Raw genomic sequence first — 17300 nt, forward strand, 5'->3', positions numbered from 1 at the left:
ACGTTTGTTCCTCTAACATTCAGCTGGCTGCCTGCATGCTTCGGTTGACTTACGTCTATTCATTTCCTTCGCTAACTGAAGGCGCCTTTGCAATGCAGGCTTTCTCCATAGCCATCAAGTGCTCTGGGGAGAAACACTTCTTAGTTATTCCATCAACATACTCTCCAGTCTGATGTCACCATTAAAGCTTCCCCTGGCCTGCCCCGTGTCTGAAACCTTGGAGGTTTGTAATGTGGAAGGCTGTCAGAGTGGAAACATGGCTTGGAATGGTAACGGTAATGTGGTTGAGCTTTCTGTGTTTTATTTTTTTCAGGTCTCATTGAATGTTACTTAGCCTCCAACAGTATTCGTGAAGCAATGGTAATGGCAAACAACGTTTACAAAACTCTGGGAGCAAATGCACAGACCCTTACCCTGTTAGCCACAGTTTGTCTTGAAGACCCAGTGACACAGGAGAAAGCCAAAACTTTATTAGATAAAGCCCTGAACCAAAGGCCGGATTACATTAAGGCTGTCGTGAAAAAAGCAGAACTACTTAGTAAGTGTATCTTATTTACTTCCCTGTTCGTCGTTAATTGTATAAATCCTGGTCTCAATTGGATTCCCCAGTCGAGCTGGTTACAGGTGACCAGACAGGTGTCTGCAGTAGGTCTGAACCCAGGTGAATTGCTTTATGTTTAGCACAACCAAATGTAACTGGCTTACACCTGCCTTGATTGTCAGTGACTGACTTTTGTGAGGTGGCTCAAAGCAGCTGTACTTGGTACCAGCTCAGCTCACTTGATCTGAAGTTTAGGTTTTCAGGTTTAGGTGTTCAGAACTAGTTTGACCAAATATAACTGGTTTTAGCCAGCTTGAACTGTTTTTATTCATCTGGATTTCCCTTTCAGCTTTTTTTTTTTTTTTTTTTTCCATTCCTGATTTGCAGTGAACTCCTGAGTTTGGGCTAGTTTGGCAAATAAAATGCATTCAGGCTTTTTATTTGAACTTAGGTTAATAGTACCTTTAAAAAAAAAAATCAACTCAAACTGTAGATTTCCTAATGTAATAGGAATTCAGATGAGCTTGTTCTCACTTCCCGCCACCCCACTGTTCTCGTGAGGACGTCTACAAATAGATTGGTGGATGGTAGTCGCTGTTATGGTTTGTGTGTAAGCCTTGAGGTACGAGTATATTTTCAAAATGCCATGTAAGTAGGACAATGAGGGTCTTTTTCTTTCCAGGCAGAGAACAGAAATACGAAGATGGAATTGCTTTGCTGCGGAACGCTCTAGCTAATCAGAGTGACTGTGTCCTGCATCGGATCCTAGGAGATTTCCTTGTAGCTGTCAATGAGTATCAGGAAGCAATGGACCAGTATAGTATAGCACTAAGGTAGGCATTTAGCCTCCCATGGGGGCAAGGTCGATGAGGGGTAGAGGAGGCAGGGAATGAAGTCATAGGAATTCTGGACACACACACACACACACACACACACGGTTGAAAACAGTAATAGTAATGGTAGAAGTTACTTGTGAATACATGACTTCTAAAATTTTTTTCTTAAGTATATTAATAACATTAAAGAACTGTTTCACTCATAACCGGCTCACACCATTCTAATATCTTTCATTTGTGTAGATCATCTTCTGGCCTTGCCTACACATATACATATTTTTATAGGGTTATATGTAGTATATATTTTATATTCCGCTTTTTCAAATCAAAGTATTGTAAGTACTTTCCCATGTTTCTACGTACTGTAGTAGTTAAGAACTTAAGCTCTGAAGCTTGAATACTGCCCTCACCTGTTATCTTAGGCGAGTTACTAACAAATTTCCTTGTCTATATCTATCTACCTTATTAGATATTAAATGATTAAATGAGGATTAAATGATTATTCCATGTAAAGCTCTTAGCACTGTGCCTGGTACAGAGTAAATACTAAATAAATAGTGGTATTCTTGCTGCTTAATACAGAAGTGATTTCTTTGAGGGTTGTCTGTGTGTCTGTAAGGTTATGGTGAAGGCCTGTCTGTAATTGAGTCTGATCACATCCATTTATTTGTTCAGCAGTTGAGCACCACTCATGTGCCTGGCATCTCAGTAATCCCTGGGGGTGCTGCAAGTCCGGGAGCTCTCAGTCTCAGACGTGTAGACTGATGGATACCATGTGCTAAGTGCTTTCATAGCAGTTTCTAGAAGGCAAGGTGGGAGTGCAGAGGTGTGGGGAGCCCTGGGTGTGGGTGAGAGCTGTATGGAAGGTTTCAGAGAAGAGGAGGTAGTACACGTTAATCTACACTTATATAAGTAGGAAAAGGCTCTCACAAGAGTTTTATCTGCTTGTTGGAAGCCCAGCAGCAAGTGAGCAAATAAAACTCCAGGCTTTCATTCGAGGCGAGATTGTTAGAGCTTGTGCCTGCTGGCCTAGGTGATGGGCACAAAGGCAAGAGAAAAGCTTGCTTGGGAGCCAAGTAACTAAATGTTCTGGAGCTTCTGAACTTCGGGAGCTTTCGCACGAGTGATGGCTCTTAGCTGCTAAACTCGATTGCTCAGGGTAGGGGTTGCTTTGGGTCCTGGGGTCTAACCTAGGAGTAGACAAATCTGTTCCATGGTAAGCATGATGATTTTGGTTAACTACTGAAATGCTGATATGTTTAATTATCTTATAAAAACATGGAACAATTTTACTCACAAAAAAAAAAAAAATATTTTTGGTGACCCTGTAGCTTAAAAACCCAGTACTGTTAAGAAATTACATTTGAATTTTTCTGTTAATGATTGTTTACTATTTCATTCGTGTTATCTGGTAGCTTCCTCTAGCGTAATGCTAGGGGTAATAAGTGTGAAAAGGTTTAAAAATACTCAAATTGAGAATTCTAAAAATTAGGATAAGAGACCTTTTTTCACTTCTAGTGGTGGAATCCCTCAGTTCCACCTGTGGAACCAGAGTTGTTCGGAGAGGCCAGGCATTAGCAGTTTCTCTGTGACTGGGTGGTCATTTCACTGCCGTGGCAGGGAGATGACGCATCAGCCAGCAAGAAGCAAGGCAGAGATTCAGGCCTCTCCTTTGTTTTGTTGTCCCCTAGTTTGGACCCCAATGACCAGAAGTCTCTAGAGGGGATGCAGAAGATGGAGAAGGAGGAGAGTCCCACGGATGCCACTCAGGAGGAGGATGTGGACGACATGGAAGGGAGTGGGGAAGAAGGGGACCTGGAGGGCAGCGACAGTGAGGCGGCCCAGTGGGCTGACCAGGAGCAGTGGTTCGGCATGCAGTGAGGCAGGCGGCAGCTCCGTGGCCACACTGGCCTGCCCTGTTCTGAGCACTTCCGTGGACTGAAAGAACCCGTAGGAGCCCACTCTCTGGGAGGACAATGATTCAGCATGTGATTGCCGCAGGGGTTTCTGCCCCCTGGCTCCATATTTTTAGTAGTGACTTCATTTTTTTTTTAAAACTGAGCCTGACCAACCTTCCATATATCTCCATCCTCCCCTGCCCCAGCCAGGGGGGCCCAAGTGAGCCTTTGGAAGGCCCACAGATGGTCTGGGACAGAGTGCTTTTTATATAACCAATTGCTAAATCTGAAAGCTCGAGGAATAGACAGTGTTTTGTCTGTGGTGGTGTGGATGGGTTTAAAGGAGTGACCTGTCACCCAGAGCGAGAGTGTCATCTACCGAATCGGACAGCAGCACACGCTGGCCCTTTCAGAGAGGGTTCCTGCCCCAGAAATCATCGTCCTGGGCTGTCCAAACTTCCTAGTAACCTTGCTTCCTTCTGCAATGTTAGTAATGCCTTAAGCTGACAGTTGCTATTTTGCAGAACAGTTTTTTCCTATTTGCTAGTCTGGTCACTTGCCTCTGAGCCTGGACCAGATCTGAGAAGCGGGTGTGACGTAGAGCATGAACAGAGGTGCACCTGGGATAATTAACTAATAAAACTGTTTTTTGTACGGTAGTGGTGTTGGGTTGATCAGAGTGGAAGGCCTTTATAAGTTCTTCTGTCTCATACACACAATGCATTGGTTTAGCCCCAGAATTATTTGCTATAAATAGATTCCCTTTCTTCCTAGAGTGTTGGGAGCCAGGAGGGTTGGGAACCTTAGGTAACACTGAGCTGATTTATCCATTTGCATTTTTCCGTCGGTAAATTTCCCTGGGGGAAAGCCTTTGGCCCGATTTGAGACTGATTCTGTCCTGAGTCTGGCTCTGGCAGGAGTGCTGGGATCGGGGTCTGGTGTCAGCATTCTGTCCTGGGCTCAGCAGAGGTGTCCCTTCCCTAGGCTTGGCTGCTGGGAGACTTCACCTACCGTCTCCCCTTTGTTTCTTAAGAGACGATGCTTTTGACAATATAGTTAACTTAGAAGTGAAGTGGGGACAGGGGATGGCACAGCTAACCCCAGATTTTCATTAAAACAAAATTAGAGGTGGTGCAAAATGTGATTTTGATATAAATGGAAAGTTCTGTCCTAAAGTGTAAAAACAGTGGAAATGTACAGTAGTTCAGGGAACATCTGATAACTGCAGTTTTAAATGGACAGAAAGTTACTGTTAAAGCATCTTTCAGTATGAGAATCAAAACCTGGGCAGCAGCATTTTACCGAGCAGTCTCTAAAGAGCCCCTCAGGCAGCGGGGGTCACGGCAGGTGAACGTGTGGCCTGGAGAAGACCCTGCTCATGAGCCGTGGTGCTCGCTACGGGCTGCAGCTCTTGTCCTTCCTCCGCTCGCCTCTGAGCAGCCATTAGCAGGCAGTGCATTGGGAGAAAAGGTGAAACCTGTTAGCCATTCCCCTGACTCAGGAAGGAAGCCCAGCCCCACCCTCCTGGTCTTATTTCTGCGTGTCAGGCTCATCACTGTGACCCCGGAGAGGCCTGCGGGTCAGGCCTTGTGCATGGCCTGCCTCTCCCCTTTCCTGGGCTGACCCTCTGCTCTGCTGAGAGCCCTGGGTCAGTCTGGCCTGTCCATCCCAGCAACACCCTGGGCTGGATTCCTCTGGCCCCTCCCACCTGCAGCTCCAGCATTTTCACCCTGACAGGCTCCAGGTGACAACTAAGAAGAGGCAGCTGAAGCTACATTTTTAGAGCACCTGACAATTAAAAACACTCTTGTTCTACAAAGACTGGAGCATGCTGAAGATCTCACCTGGTACTGCCACTGTCACTTGTTCTCAAACAAAAACCTCATGAGGGCGGGAGCCCCAGGAAGCAAGAACAGAATCAGGCCGCCCAGCTCTGTGGCTGCCCCACTGAGCCACCTGACGGCATAGCCCGCAGTCACTACAGGTACCTCCTGGTGTCTGGAGTTTCGCACAGCCAGTGGGGGGATGTTTTCACTGATTCCTACCATCCCCCTGCCCCTACCCCCACCAACCAAAAAACGTTGTAGCACAGGTTTGGAACCAGAGACCCACTGGGCTCCGAGTCCCAGCTCCCCCACTGCTGGCGCTGCAGGTCTGGGGCTGGCAGCCTGTGCTCGGGACTGAAAAAGCTGTGAGGAGTTGAGCATGAAGCCACTGAATGCCGTCGCCATCATCAGGGTAAACACCAGACTGCCCATCCTTCCCTGGGGTTGGGGATTGGTGCTGTCACTGAAGCCTTCTTGTCCTTTTCTCCTGGAAGTCTCAGCTGAGTGGGGGCCAGGGTCCTAAGGAAGGGTGCTCTTGCCCTTTGGTTGGGGCCTTCCTACTCGGACTCTGAACCCCTGCTGTGCGCCAGGGACCTGGCAGAAGTGGCCCCCGAGTGCTGATGTCAGGAGGTTCCTACCAGCCTCAGGTTGGGGGCCACACCCCTGCCTCTGGACTCTTCCTCAGAGGATGAGGCCAGTTATTGCCCAAATCTTTTCAGACGAGCACGTCTCACATCTGCTTCTCGATGCAGATTCCCAGGCTTGGCACCAAACCTTAACCAAATCCAGGGCCTGGGCCCCAGAGTCTGCCTCTGATCACTCCCATCCCGGCATCCTTTTCCCCCTCAGCAGTCAGTCGTTCCCTGATGCAAATATTGAGAAACCTGAGGGGGGGGGTTTGAGAGCCCTGGGACCTCAGCATCCTTGGGGGCCCCTCTCGGCAGCTGCCTGTGGGTGGCAGCAACTCCCATGCCCAGGTCTCGAGCCCATGCCCAGGCCTGCTTGGCCAGCCCCACAGCCTGGGCACTGCCTGCTGCACAGGACCACATTTTCTGCTGCTGACGGGCAGTGAGGCCTGACCGGACAAGCACCTCACTGTGGGCTCTGGGGAGCGTGGTCACAGCCAGGCCTGCCAGGAATCCCTGGCACTGGGAGGGCCTGTTGAGGTAAGTGCCCTAGTAAGGTTTTCCACTTTCCTCAGGAGCCTCCCTGCCCCAGGGCAGCAGGAGAGGCACCAGCCAGCACCTCCCTTCCTAGGCCACAAAGGTCAGGCCTCTGTCTTCTGAGCTGCCCTGCTGCACCTGAGCCACCACCAGTCGGTGCCAGGCAGGGGGTTGGGGATTTCCCAGGTTGCTGTGGAAGGTGTTGGTTGTTGCCAGCACAGAACATGGCATGTATTATAAACCACACAGCACCAGCACCACCAGGAATAAGCCAGGAGCCCACAAATCAGTCTCCTTAGCAGCCATTAAAAGAAAACAGTTTAAAAATAGAGCACCCTTGTGCATTGCTGGTGGGAATGTAAAGGGATCCGGCCGTGGTGGAAAACAGTCTGGCAGTTCGTCAAGTATTTAAACAATTGCCGTAGGATCTGGCAGTTGCCCTTCTGGGTGCACACCCAAAGGAGTTGAAGCAGGGTCTTCAGATACTTGATACTTGCCCACTCGTGTTCATAGCAGCAGCATTCATAACAGCCAAAAGGGGGAAACAACCCAAGTGTCCATTGTTAGATGACTGTGATTCAGCCTTTAAAAAGGGAGGAAATCCTGTCACGTGCTACAACATGGATGAACCTTGAGGACATTAGGCCAAGTGAAACAAGCCAGTCACAAAAGGGCATATACCGGATGATTCCACTGAGATCCTAGAGGAGTCAAATTCATAGAAGGGGCTGGAAGGAGGGGGAATAAATGGGGAGTTAGTGTTTAAGGGGGACAGAGTTTCCATTTGGAATGTTGAAAAGGTTTCTGGAGATGGTGATGGTGGCACAACAACGTGACTATACTTAATGACACTGAACTCAGTGGACTTAAAATTATGGTAAATTTTATCTACTTAAAAAAAAACCTTTAAAAAAAAGGTGAAGAAATGGCCTGTATCCTGCCATCCACATAACCTGTTAACACACGTATTTGTAATATACATGTTATATAAACTTGAAAAACAATTCACCCAAGTAAATTTGAAGATCTGATTGGCTTTATTAAGCAATTCATGAATTGGGCAGCATAAGGGTCTGTACAAAATGGAAGGTTTTTATAGGAAGAAAGGTGGAATAAGGGAGCTACTGACAAAAGAAAGGATTGTTTTTTGTGCCGGGACATCTTTCTTCAGAGGAAGAGAAGGGGAAGGGTTTTCATCATGCAGATTGCCTTTTCTTTCTGGGGGCGTGTGGGGGCAGAGCCCGGGAAAGTAGTTTACAGGCTCTCGGCCTCACGTGGAGGGGTGCTGGCTCGGGTAGTAGATGGCCGTCAGCTGTGGCTGATTGGCCGTCAGCTGTGGCCATTGAGCCGTTGGCCACTGATATAACTGCTGCGGCTACGAAGGAGAGCCGAGGAGAGTGAAAGAGAGTCGTCGGTGGGTTGCAGACAAAACGGACAGCAGGTCGCACGTCCAGTGAACCCAGCCTCCAGTGAGACCGTAGTGGTATGACTCCCCTACCTATGGCTCCGTGGGTGTTCCTTTTTGGCCTCACCATATCCTGCGTTCTTGTATGGGGAGCAGGAGCAGAGACCCCGCAGGCCTCCCTGCACGACAAATGGCGCAGCGAGCAGGGTATGGTGTCGGCTGAAACACTCCGGAATGTACTGGAACAGTTTACACGTATAAAAGCTCAGCTTCGTAAGCAGAGTGCGGTGCCGGCCAAAACCTACCGAAGCATGGTGGAGCGGTTTGTTCGTGTGAGAGCCCAGCTTCGGGAGGCCCATGAGGAGCGACACCGGGAACGGGAGGCGCGGTCTGCCTGGGAGACTCGAGCCTCCAGCTGGCACACCACCTTCTTGGGCATAGAAGGCGGTGTCCTCCTTTTGTTGGTCTGCTGCGGCCTTAGGCTCCGAAGCTTGTGGATAGCTTACAAGGAGGCCTCCACCCACTCAGACACCTGGCACGGTGAGCAAGATTCCGACCAGGTAGGAATGGCGTCTGACTCTGGGCAGGAGGATGTATGGCCCCCACACAGTATATGGTGTTCGGTGGCCACTGTTCTCAGGAGTTGGACCCCCAAGGAGGGGTGGGAGGACATGGACGGCTCTCCAGCCAGCGTGGAGAGGGCCCTACAGGCTCTGGCTGAGCAGTTGCCGGAGGAGGAGAAGGCTACAGCCGGCCGCTTGGGCTGGATGTTCCTCACGGCTTTGAGTCTCAACATGGAAAATGCGCTTAATGAAAGGGCCCAGGTGCCGGACCAGGTGTCCCGGTTGGACGCGCTGGAAGCCCGGGTCCGCCTGTTAGAACAGGGGCCCCAAGGTGGAGACTCTGAGGCAGAGGAAGCAAGTGGAGAAAATGTACCTCCCAACCCCCAAGCCCGGCCCATCATGAAGCACAAGGTAAAGCATGAGCAACCTTTGGGCCCCGGGGGCGTTGCTGCCGGCAACCCAGATGTGACTGAGTTCACTACCTACACCCCATACACTCCCACTGAGTTGCAGGAGCTGGGGAGGCGGTACAGACAGCGCCCTGGAGAGCCAGTCTCGGCTTGGCTGTTACGTTTATGGGATGAGGGAGCAGACAGCATTCTCTGCTCCCCAGGCGAAATGGAAAAGCTAGCCTTCGTGACAGTGCATCCGTCCCTGCGACAAAGGTTACAAAACTGCCATAGGTTGGCCAACAACCAGGGCAACCATTCTCTAATGGCGTGGCTCATGGCTGCGGTACGCACCGTATGGGGACAGGCTGGCGAGCTGCCAGACAGTGTGAGTCAATGGCAGTCATATACAGAACTTACGCAAATAATCCGTGAAATGGGTATGAGACATGCTATTTTTAACCTCAACATGCAGGGACCCTCAGGGAAGATGCTTGTCGCGTAGATTGTGAGGCGAGAACCTGTAGGGGTGGAGTGTGGGGGCAGAGCCCCGGAAAGTAGTTTACAGGCTCTCGGCCTCACGTGAAGGGGTGCTGGCTCGGGTAGTAGATGGCCATCAGCTGTGGCTGATTGGCCGTCAGCTGTGGCCATTGAGCCGTTGGCCACTGATATAACTGCTGCGGCTACAAAGGAGAGCCGAGGAGAGTGGAGGAGAGTGGGGGAGAGTGAAAGAGAGTCGTCGGTGGGTTGCAGACAAAACGGACAGCAGGTCGCACGTCCAGTGAACCCAGCCTCCAGTGAGACCGTAGTGGTATGACTCCCCTACTTATGGCTCCGTGGGTGTTCCTTTTTGGCCTCACCATATCCTGCGTTCTTGTACGGGGAGCGGGAGCAGAGACCCCGCAGGCCTCCCTGCACGACAGGGCGATGGAGAGGGGCCCAGGTGACAGGTCACTGGTGCTTATCCAGAAGGTTCCAGACTGGTTAAGATTGTTTCTGGAAGAGGTTGAAACAGTAGTTAGATCAGGTATTAAATCTAGGTTTGGTATCGAGGGCTTTTAGCACTAGTGACACCATTTGGGGCCTGTGGCGGTTTTCCTTAACGAAATGAACACATGGTTTAAAAAATTCAGAGAGGTATAAAAATTAAACATGTCTACTTCCCAATCTACTGAATCTGTGTCTGCAAAGTAAGCTTCTGGTACTACCTTCTGAAAAATGGCTTTGAGCTTTTAACTACTGATACATGTGTGTAAGTTACAGTCCAGTGGTCGTGCTGTGCACACAGGTTCGTCCAGCAGCGTCAGTGACAGTTTCCCGGAATCCCATTCTGGGGATGGCAATTTCTGTAACCCGTCTGCTATTGGTGGGCACTTGTGTCCAGTTTTGTATGTTAAGTCATTACAGTCCGCACTGCAATGAACATATGTTCATGCAGAGGTCAGGCTCCTTGTAGGGACATTGCTGGGTCTTGGCGTCTGTGCCTCTGAGGCTTTGATGGATGCTATGAGATTGCTTTCCAACAGTAATAGATGGGAGTGCTTGTTTCCCACAGCCTCGCAACCGGTGATGACCGGTGTCATCAGCCTTCTTGTTTTTTCCCCTCTTAGATGTGATAAATACGCCATCATTTTGATTGGCCTGAGCACCCACCTGGGCCAGGCCGTGAGGCAAGCCCTTTGCCTGTGTGATCCCCTCCTAGCCTCACACCCACCGTATAGGTGACAAGCAGACTGAGCCTCCGGCACGCTGGCTCTTTTCATCTGTCCAGGGTTTCTCCCCCTGGAATTTAGTATGTTCTTAACTGTGATCGCCACACAATTTCATAGTCTGTTAAAGGGAAAAGGGCCGCCCTCAGCACGCCTCGCTGTCCGTCTGCGGTCGGGCCGCAGGCTCGCTGGATTTTAAGGCTGCCAGACAAGGGCAGCGCCGTGACGGAGCAGCTCTAGCTGACCACTTAAATCTTCCACTGTCTGTCTCTTTATAAACAACCCTCTGGTGACCTTTGTGCTCACAGCTTTTCCTTCTTTGGGTAAATTCCCAGGAGGGGGTTTTAGAGTGAATGGCTATAATGATCTTTTTTGGAACTTGAGCTGGCTGGTCTTCTCTACCGTGAATCTGTCGTCCCAGGCTGGCCCTGCGGCCTCCCTCAGCTGCCCTGCCTACCAGGGAGCCCGTCCTCATTGGCGTCAGGTCAGGGCCCAACCGGGGGCTCCCCAGCCTTTGAACTCCCACTTCACTCCCCCGGCAGCTTGTGGTGGGCTCTGGTGCCCTCTGCCAAGGCTCCCGCCTTCACTTTCTTGGACCTTTGGGATTTGGGGCCCCCTCCCCCATGGGACAGCCCTTGCTGGCTCTGGGTTGGGGGCTGCTTCCTGGACTGAGGTCAGCTCTCCCCCGCTCTAGGGCTGAGGGTTATTTGTGTGTGTTTGTGGGGGGTAGTTGCTGGCTACTCGTGTCCTCTCTGAGTCCCCATCCTTCCTTCAGGGCCCCCTTGGAGGAACCCTACTCTCCGCACCAGAGGGGCTGCGCCCCTCAGCACGAGGGCCTCTCTACTACCAGCTGGATCCTCAGGTCGAAGGCCTGTCACTTGGCTGTGTGGCCATGAGCAGCTTCCTTAGCTTGTTTGTGCTTCCATGTTCCTTTGGAAAAGAACTCAGAGAGTCGGGTCCCCCTTTCTTATTGTCGGGTATCGGGAGCTTTGTGGGAGGGTGTCAGCACCCAAACCCTGGGGGGGCGTGTGGGAAGGGAGTGGCCTCCCGAGCTAAACCCTGGTCCTTTTGGAGTCAGTGTCCCCGCGGACGTGAGCCCTGCTCTCTGGCCCTGGATCAGCACATTTGCCCTGAGCCACCAGGGCCCCGTCTAGTCCTGCATGAGCCTGTGGCCCATGGGGATTTTTAATTTTTGGATCATCTTTCACCTGCGACCTAAGTCCATGTGGCCCACTGGCACATCTTCTTGTCAGTCCCTTGGGGCAGGGGGGATTTTTGTCTAGGAATTGAGTGGGAATGGCAGCAAGCAGGGAGCTGTCCTGAGAGAGGCCTCTGTCCTCCAGCCTCGGTGGTGCCCAGACTGACACCCTATCCTTGATGGACGGAAACACGTCCCCACAGGCCCAGGCTGCTACCCACTCCCACGCTGCTGCTTTGCTGAGCCTGAGTGTGTGATGGGAAGGGACAGAGGTGACCCCTTGCATGGTCCCCCTCTGGAGCTCCTTCAGGAATGGCGGGCACATGCTCACACCAGCCATGTGTCGATAAGAGGGCACCTTCCATCAGCTTAGGGGAGGCCAGCGGGGCCGCCTCAGAGGCTAAGGCCATGTGGAGACCCCTAAAAAGATCCAGGAGAGAGGCCTCCTGCCAGTGCACCAGGGCCCAAGCCTGCTCGGGCGCCGGAGATGTATTTCTTTTATTTTTTAATAAAAATGTAAAATTTGTGAAATATGGCGTACATACAGAAGTTTATGACAGCACATACAGTATTTAAAGAATCACAGATAAAACATGTGTGTTCCACCCAGAAGAAATAGAATGTTTCCACAATCCCAGAAGCCCCCTGTGAGCTCAAACCCGACCACTTCCCCCCATCCCTGCCAGGGATACCCCCATTCTTAATTTTGTTTTTATACTTTATTTTCTGAACCTCGAAGTTCTGTGAACCTTGGGCAAATGGTGAGCTTTTTCTCACCTGTAAAATAATACTGTTACTCTGTTGTTTTAGTTTTACCATGTTGTTATCCTAAACAACACATTTGTTTGTTCTTGAACTTTATGTAAATGGAGTCATGTCTGTACTTTTTAAAATTTTTTTATTGGGAATATTGGGGAACAGTGTGTTTTTTTAGGACCCATCAGCTCCAAGTCAAGTAGTTGTTTCAATCTAGTTGTGGAGGGCACAGCTCACAGTGGCCCATGTGGGGATTGAACCGGCAACCTTGTTGTTAAGGGCACCGTGCTCTAACCAACTGAGCTAACTGGTCGTGCCCTGTTGTCTGTACTTTTCATGATATATTTTGCTTAACATTATTTAAAAAATCAAACCATATTAATCCTGCTATAAGTCGTTCATTTTAAAATAATAGACATTTTTTAGAGTTTTAAATTTACAGAAAACTAGAGTGGCTAGTACAGAGTTCCCATATACCCTGCACGCAGTACATGAGTGTGGTATATTACAACGAATGAACCAAGATCGACGCATTATTAACAAAAGTCCATAGTTTATTCAGATTTCCTTCGTTTTTACCTGATGGCCTTTCTCTGTCCCAGGATCCCATTACAGTTAGTCATCATGTCTCTGGAGGCCCTTCTTGGCTGTGAAGTTTCTCAGACTTCACTTGTTTTTGATGACCTTGATGATTTTGAGGACAGGTCAGAATGGGATATCCCATTCATTTTTCTTTGCTATATAATATTCCACTGTGCGTATGAAACACTCCCATCTTATTAATTCTGCCACTGATGGACACTTCAGTTGTTTCTAATTTTTTGTTTCAAACACTGCTGCTATGTATGTTTCTCTGCATGTGCCTTCTAGGATGAATAAAAACATTTCTGTAGGTTAAACCAGAGGTGGAATTGATGGGTGTAGGGCATGTGCCTGCTCAGTTTTACCAGGTGTTACCAAAATGGTTTGCAAAGAAGTTGTACCAATTCATATGCACCCCTGAAGCTTTGTCCCTTCTTCACCTGAATCTGATATCAAACAATTTTCTCCAGCACAGGAGGTGTGAGATGACAGTGATTTTAATTTACATTTTTCTATTTTTTTAACAAGATTGAACATCATTTGATATGTTTAGGAACTATTTGTGCTTCCTTTTCTGTGAAATTCATTCTTTTGTCCACTTTTTTGTTGGTGTATTTACCTTATTAATTCACAGAAGTCTATATATATTCTAGATATAATTCACAGTATGAGTTGTAAATTTCTTCCAGATTGTGGCTTGCCCTTTCATTCTCTTTATAGTATCTTTTGATTAACAGAGTCTTAATTTTAATGTAATTAAATTTATCCATGTTTTTCTTTATGGTTGTATTTTCTAATCCTTATCTCAAGTTTAAAAGATATCCTCCAAATATGTATGGTGTGAGATAGGAATGAATCCTATGTTTTTTTCCACCATTTGTGTTTAAACAGAATCACCAGTTACTAAAAAGTGTTCTTGCTTTCCCACTGAGCTTAATACCGCTGAGGTCACAAATCAGGTGTTCCTAGATGAGCACCTGTTTCTGAGCCTTCTCTTTTGGACCACTGGTCAGTTTTTCTTTCCCAGAACCCACACTGCACTGTCTTCATTACCGTAGCTTTATACAAATTGATACTTGAAAGAGCAAGATCTCAGGATCTTACTTTTAACAGTGTTTTGGCTATTCTTAGCTCTTTGTACTTCCATAAAATTGTTACTTTCAGGTGGTCTAATATAGTTTTTAAGTTAGATTCACAGTTTTCAAAACGTGAAATTTCCCCATCCTGCCCTTCTTTTCCCAGTTTCCTCCCCCGAAGCAAGCACACTAGTTTCTTGTGTATGTTTCCAGAGATAATCTGAAATTGCATAAATTTGTGTGTGTATACCATCTCTTTTAGTACTTGCATAGTTCGTCAGCAGTTTATTTAAAACATAAACTGTTTTCACCAAAATCTTTTTTAATGTCGTAATTTATAAATGTCAGAGATACAGAAGTTAAACTTTGTACATTTTTAGTCCTGAATCAAGGCATTTTGAGTAGTTTCCAAACTTACAAACTACATTTTATAACTTCTACTAATTTTGATGGAAAAACAACCAATTTCAACTTCCCCAACACTTCCTACCTGACTGCTGGGTATATGTTTGTGTCACTTCCTGCTACCGGGTATCAAGTTAGAAGCACCGACTACTTTTCCAAATGGGGCCATCTAGGTCACGCGGCCGTCACTCTCAGAAATAGAGCAACCGAGTAACGTATTTCCTATATTCTTATAATGTTGTTATTGGTTGTATCTGGGGTTGACTCTGCCATCTTCTAGTGTCCTTTCCTTTTGTTCTTTTTAGGTTTCTTTTTTTCTTTCTGTTGATTTGTTAGTCTTACCTTTGGTTCCATTTTCTCATGGTTACTCTAGGAACAGTCACACGCTTGCCAGTGTATCTCCAGCCGAAGCCAACCAGTATCTTCCCCGTGCTCCTGCGTGACAGAAGCCCGCAGGTAACTCAGTTTGCTCCTGTCCCCTTCTAGAATTTCCCTTAGCATGAGTCTGCTGGTGAAGAACTGTTTTTGCTTGTCTGAAAATATCTTTATTTCACCTTGATTCTTTAAATAGTGTGTATTTTCTCCAGGTTTGGAATTCTAGATTGCCAGTGATTTCTTTCTGTTTGTGAAGCTCTTTCCGCTGTTTTCTGGCCTCCACTTACTGTTGTGAAGTCAGCAGTGACCTTTCACTCTTTTAAAGGTAATGCTTTTTTGTTTCCTCTGCTGCTTTTAAGATTTTCTTTGCCTTTGGTTTTCTGCAGTTCACTATATGTCTAGGGCTGGATTTTTTATTTTTCCAGTTTGTGATTTGTTAGGATTCTTGCATCTGTGGATTGCTCTTTTATCAGTTATAGAAAATTCTCAGCCATTATCTCTTCAAATAATCTTTTTCAGTCTATTTTCAAAGTATTTTAACCTTTCTTCCATATTTTCCACTTCCTTTTGCTCCCCAAGATCTCCCACAGATAAGGGGGGGCTACTGTAGGCGTGGATGTTTTATCATCTATAGCAATGCTTCCAATATGGAAGTCTGGGTGGACCTACAATGTCCGTTTCTGCGGGTCTCACTCATGGTGCCTCGTTTTCTTGTGTGCCTGGTTATCTTTTGCTGTGTGCTGTTTTGAAAGATAGTTGTGTGGCTCTCCCAAGACATAAAATGAAGGCGCCTTCCTCTAGAGAAGACTGATGTTTATTTCTGCCTGGTGCTTAGGGGTACTGCTGGTGACTTTCAGTTCGTGCCCTGAGGTTTCACAGACCACCCGAGGCTGGAATTGGGACTGCAGATCCTCTCGCGCGTTCTCTCTCTCTCTCTCTCTCTCTCTCTCTCTCTCTCTCTCTCTCTCTCGATGGCATGTTTTCCTGGTTCTGTTCAGCACGACAATGCTGCCCAGCGCCTTTTGAGTTTTGGGGAAGGAGGTTCCGGTGTCCTGGTTTGCCCTTCCCCTGCGGTGTCAGCCCTGCAGGGTTACAGCTTCCCGTCCTGGGATTCGTCCCACTTTCGATGGGCCCTGGGTTTTGGTTTTGCCCTTTCACTCCCTGAGTTCTCACAACCTTGTTTTCACAGCTTCGTTTATTTGGATAGGTAGATGCCACAAGGAGAAAGTGACCTTGGAAGTTGATTCTCTTGCTTTCTCTTAGATTTTGGCCTGGAAATTCTGTATTATCTTGTAGCTTATTTGATGCTTCTATGAGGATTTAAAAAAATATTTATCCAAGCATTTTAAAATAAGCCTTTTATTTTAGAATATTTTTAGACTTACAGAAAAATTGAACAGATAGTACAGAAGGTTCCCATATGCCCCAGACCCAGTTTTCGTCTATTATTAACATCTTACCACAATATGGTACATTTGTCCCAATAGTTATACATTATTACAGACCAACGTTTACCCATTATTAAATAAAGTCAGATTTCCTTAGTTTTTGCCTTTCTGTTCCAGGATCCCATCCAGCATACATACCATATTACAGTGTCTTCACGTATCCTGAGGCGCCGCTTGGCCGTGCCAGTGTCTCAGATTTTCCGTTTGTGACGACTGACAGTTTGAAGGGGTCCCAGTCAGGTGTTCTGCAGAATGCCTCTTTGGATTTGTCAGATGTTTTCTTTCCCTTTGGTTATATGTCCCTACGGTTATGCTTTGAAGACCACAGGTAAAATGCCATTCTCCCTTCATTTCGAGGGTACATGCTCTCCAGATGACATCACTTGGCTGAGGTAGCATCTGTCAGCTTTCTCCACTGTGGGTTGCTTTACTCCCGTCCATACTGCACATACTGTGTAAGGAACGTCACTGTGCATGGCTCACACGTAAGGGACAGAAGTAGGCGTCACCTGGAGGGCAGAATGTCGACATGGGATCTTCTGTGTGACAGGTTTCTCCTTTCTCTCATTTATTTATATCAATATGGATTAGTGGATATTTATCTTACACTTTGGTTTATAATCCAGTGCTACTTTGTTTCAGATTGTTCCAGTTTAGACACTCAGAGCTTTTTCAGTGCTGCTTTCACACCTCATTACTGACCACTGTTTTTGTTCTGAGCATGTCCTCACTTTCTGGTGTGACAGTCTTCTCAGGCATGTGCTCTACGATTTCCGCCCCAGCCCCAGAATCAGCCATTTAACCCAGTGGCACTTGATTCCCTTTACTGAAGAGTGGGGTTACAAACCTAATGCTGGGAGCTACGTGTGCTCGTCGCTGCTGGAGGGCCCGTGCTTCTCAGCCCTCTCAGGTGACAGTGCAAGGAAATCTACATGTAGATACCCGGGACTAGACACAGTCCTGCACGGAACTGTCTGTATCAATATTCAGCTAAACATGAGTTCTTCCTGGTGTCCCGAACTGAAACTGACCACATGGATCATTCTAGCCTTCTCACCCTGCTTATTTGTAACTTCCCACTCCAACGTGGGAAAATTGGCTCCCACCATCTGCCATCACAGCATTTCCAG

At 47.7% G+C, this 17300-nt stretch overlaps 1 protein-coding gene across 7 annotated transcripts in view; it reads left to right on the plus strand.

Annotated features, from left to right (window-relative positions):
• The window catches only part of ANAPC7 (anaphase promoting complex subunit 7), a 34655-nt gene that overhangs the window by 15244 nt on the left and 2111 nt on the right, over positions 1-17300 (plus strand). For 2 of the 7 annotated variants that reach the window (XM_019733921.3, XM_088801026.1), the window contains exons 9-11: positions 314-538; positions 1224-1374; positions 3069-3426. In XM_019733921.3, coding sequence (XP_019589480.3) covers positions 314-538; positions 1224-1374; positions 3069-3258 — 566 coding nt within the window. In that variant the 3' untranslated portion in view covers positions 3259-3426. Of the gene's footprint in view, positions 1-313; positions 539-1223; positions 1375-3068; positions 3427-5012; positions 5514-14720; positions 14804-14934; positions 15048-17300 lie in introns of those variants that run through there. The other 5 variants (XR_002137533.3, XR_002137532.3, XR_016022410.1 and 2 more) reach the window with 5 other exon arrangements.

The sequence above is a fragment of the Rhinolophus sinicus genome, chromosome 9, assembly GCF_057876585.1.
Source record: "Rhinolophus sinicus isolate RSI-liver-muscle chromosome 9, RSI-T2T, whole genome shotgun sequence".
Lineage (NCBI taxonomy): Eukaryota > Metazoa > Chordata > Mammalia > Chiroptera > Rhinolophidae > Rhinolophus > Rhinolophus sinicus.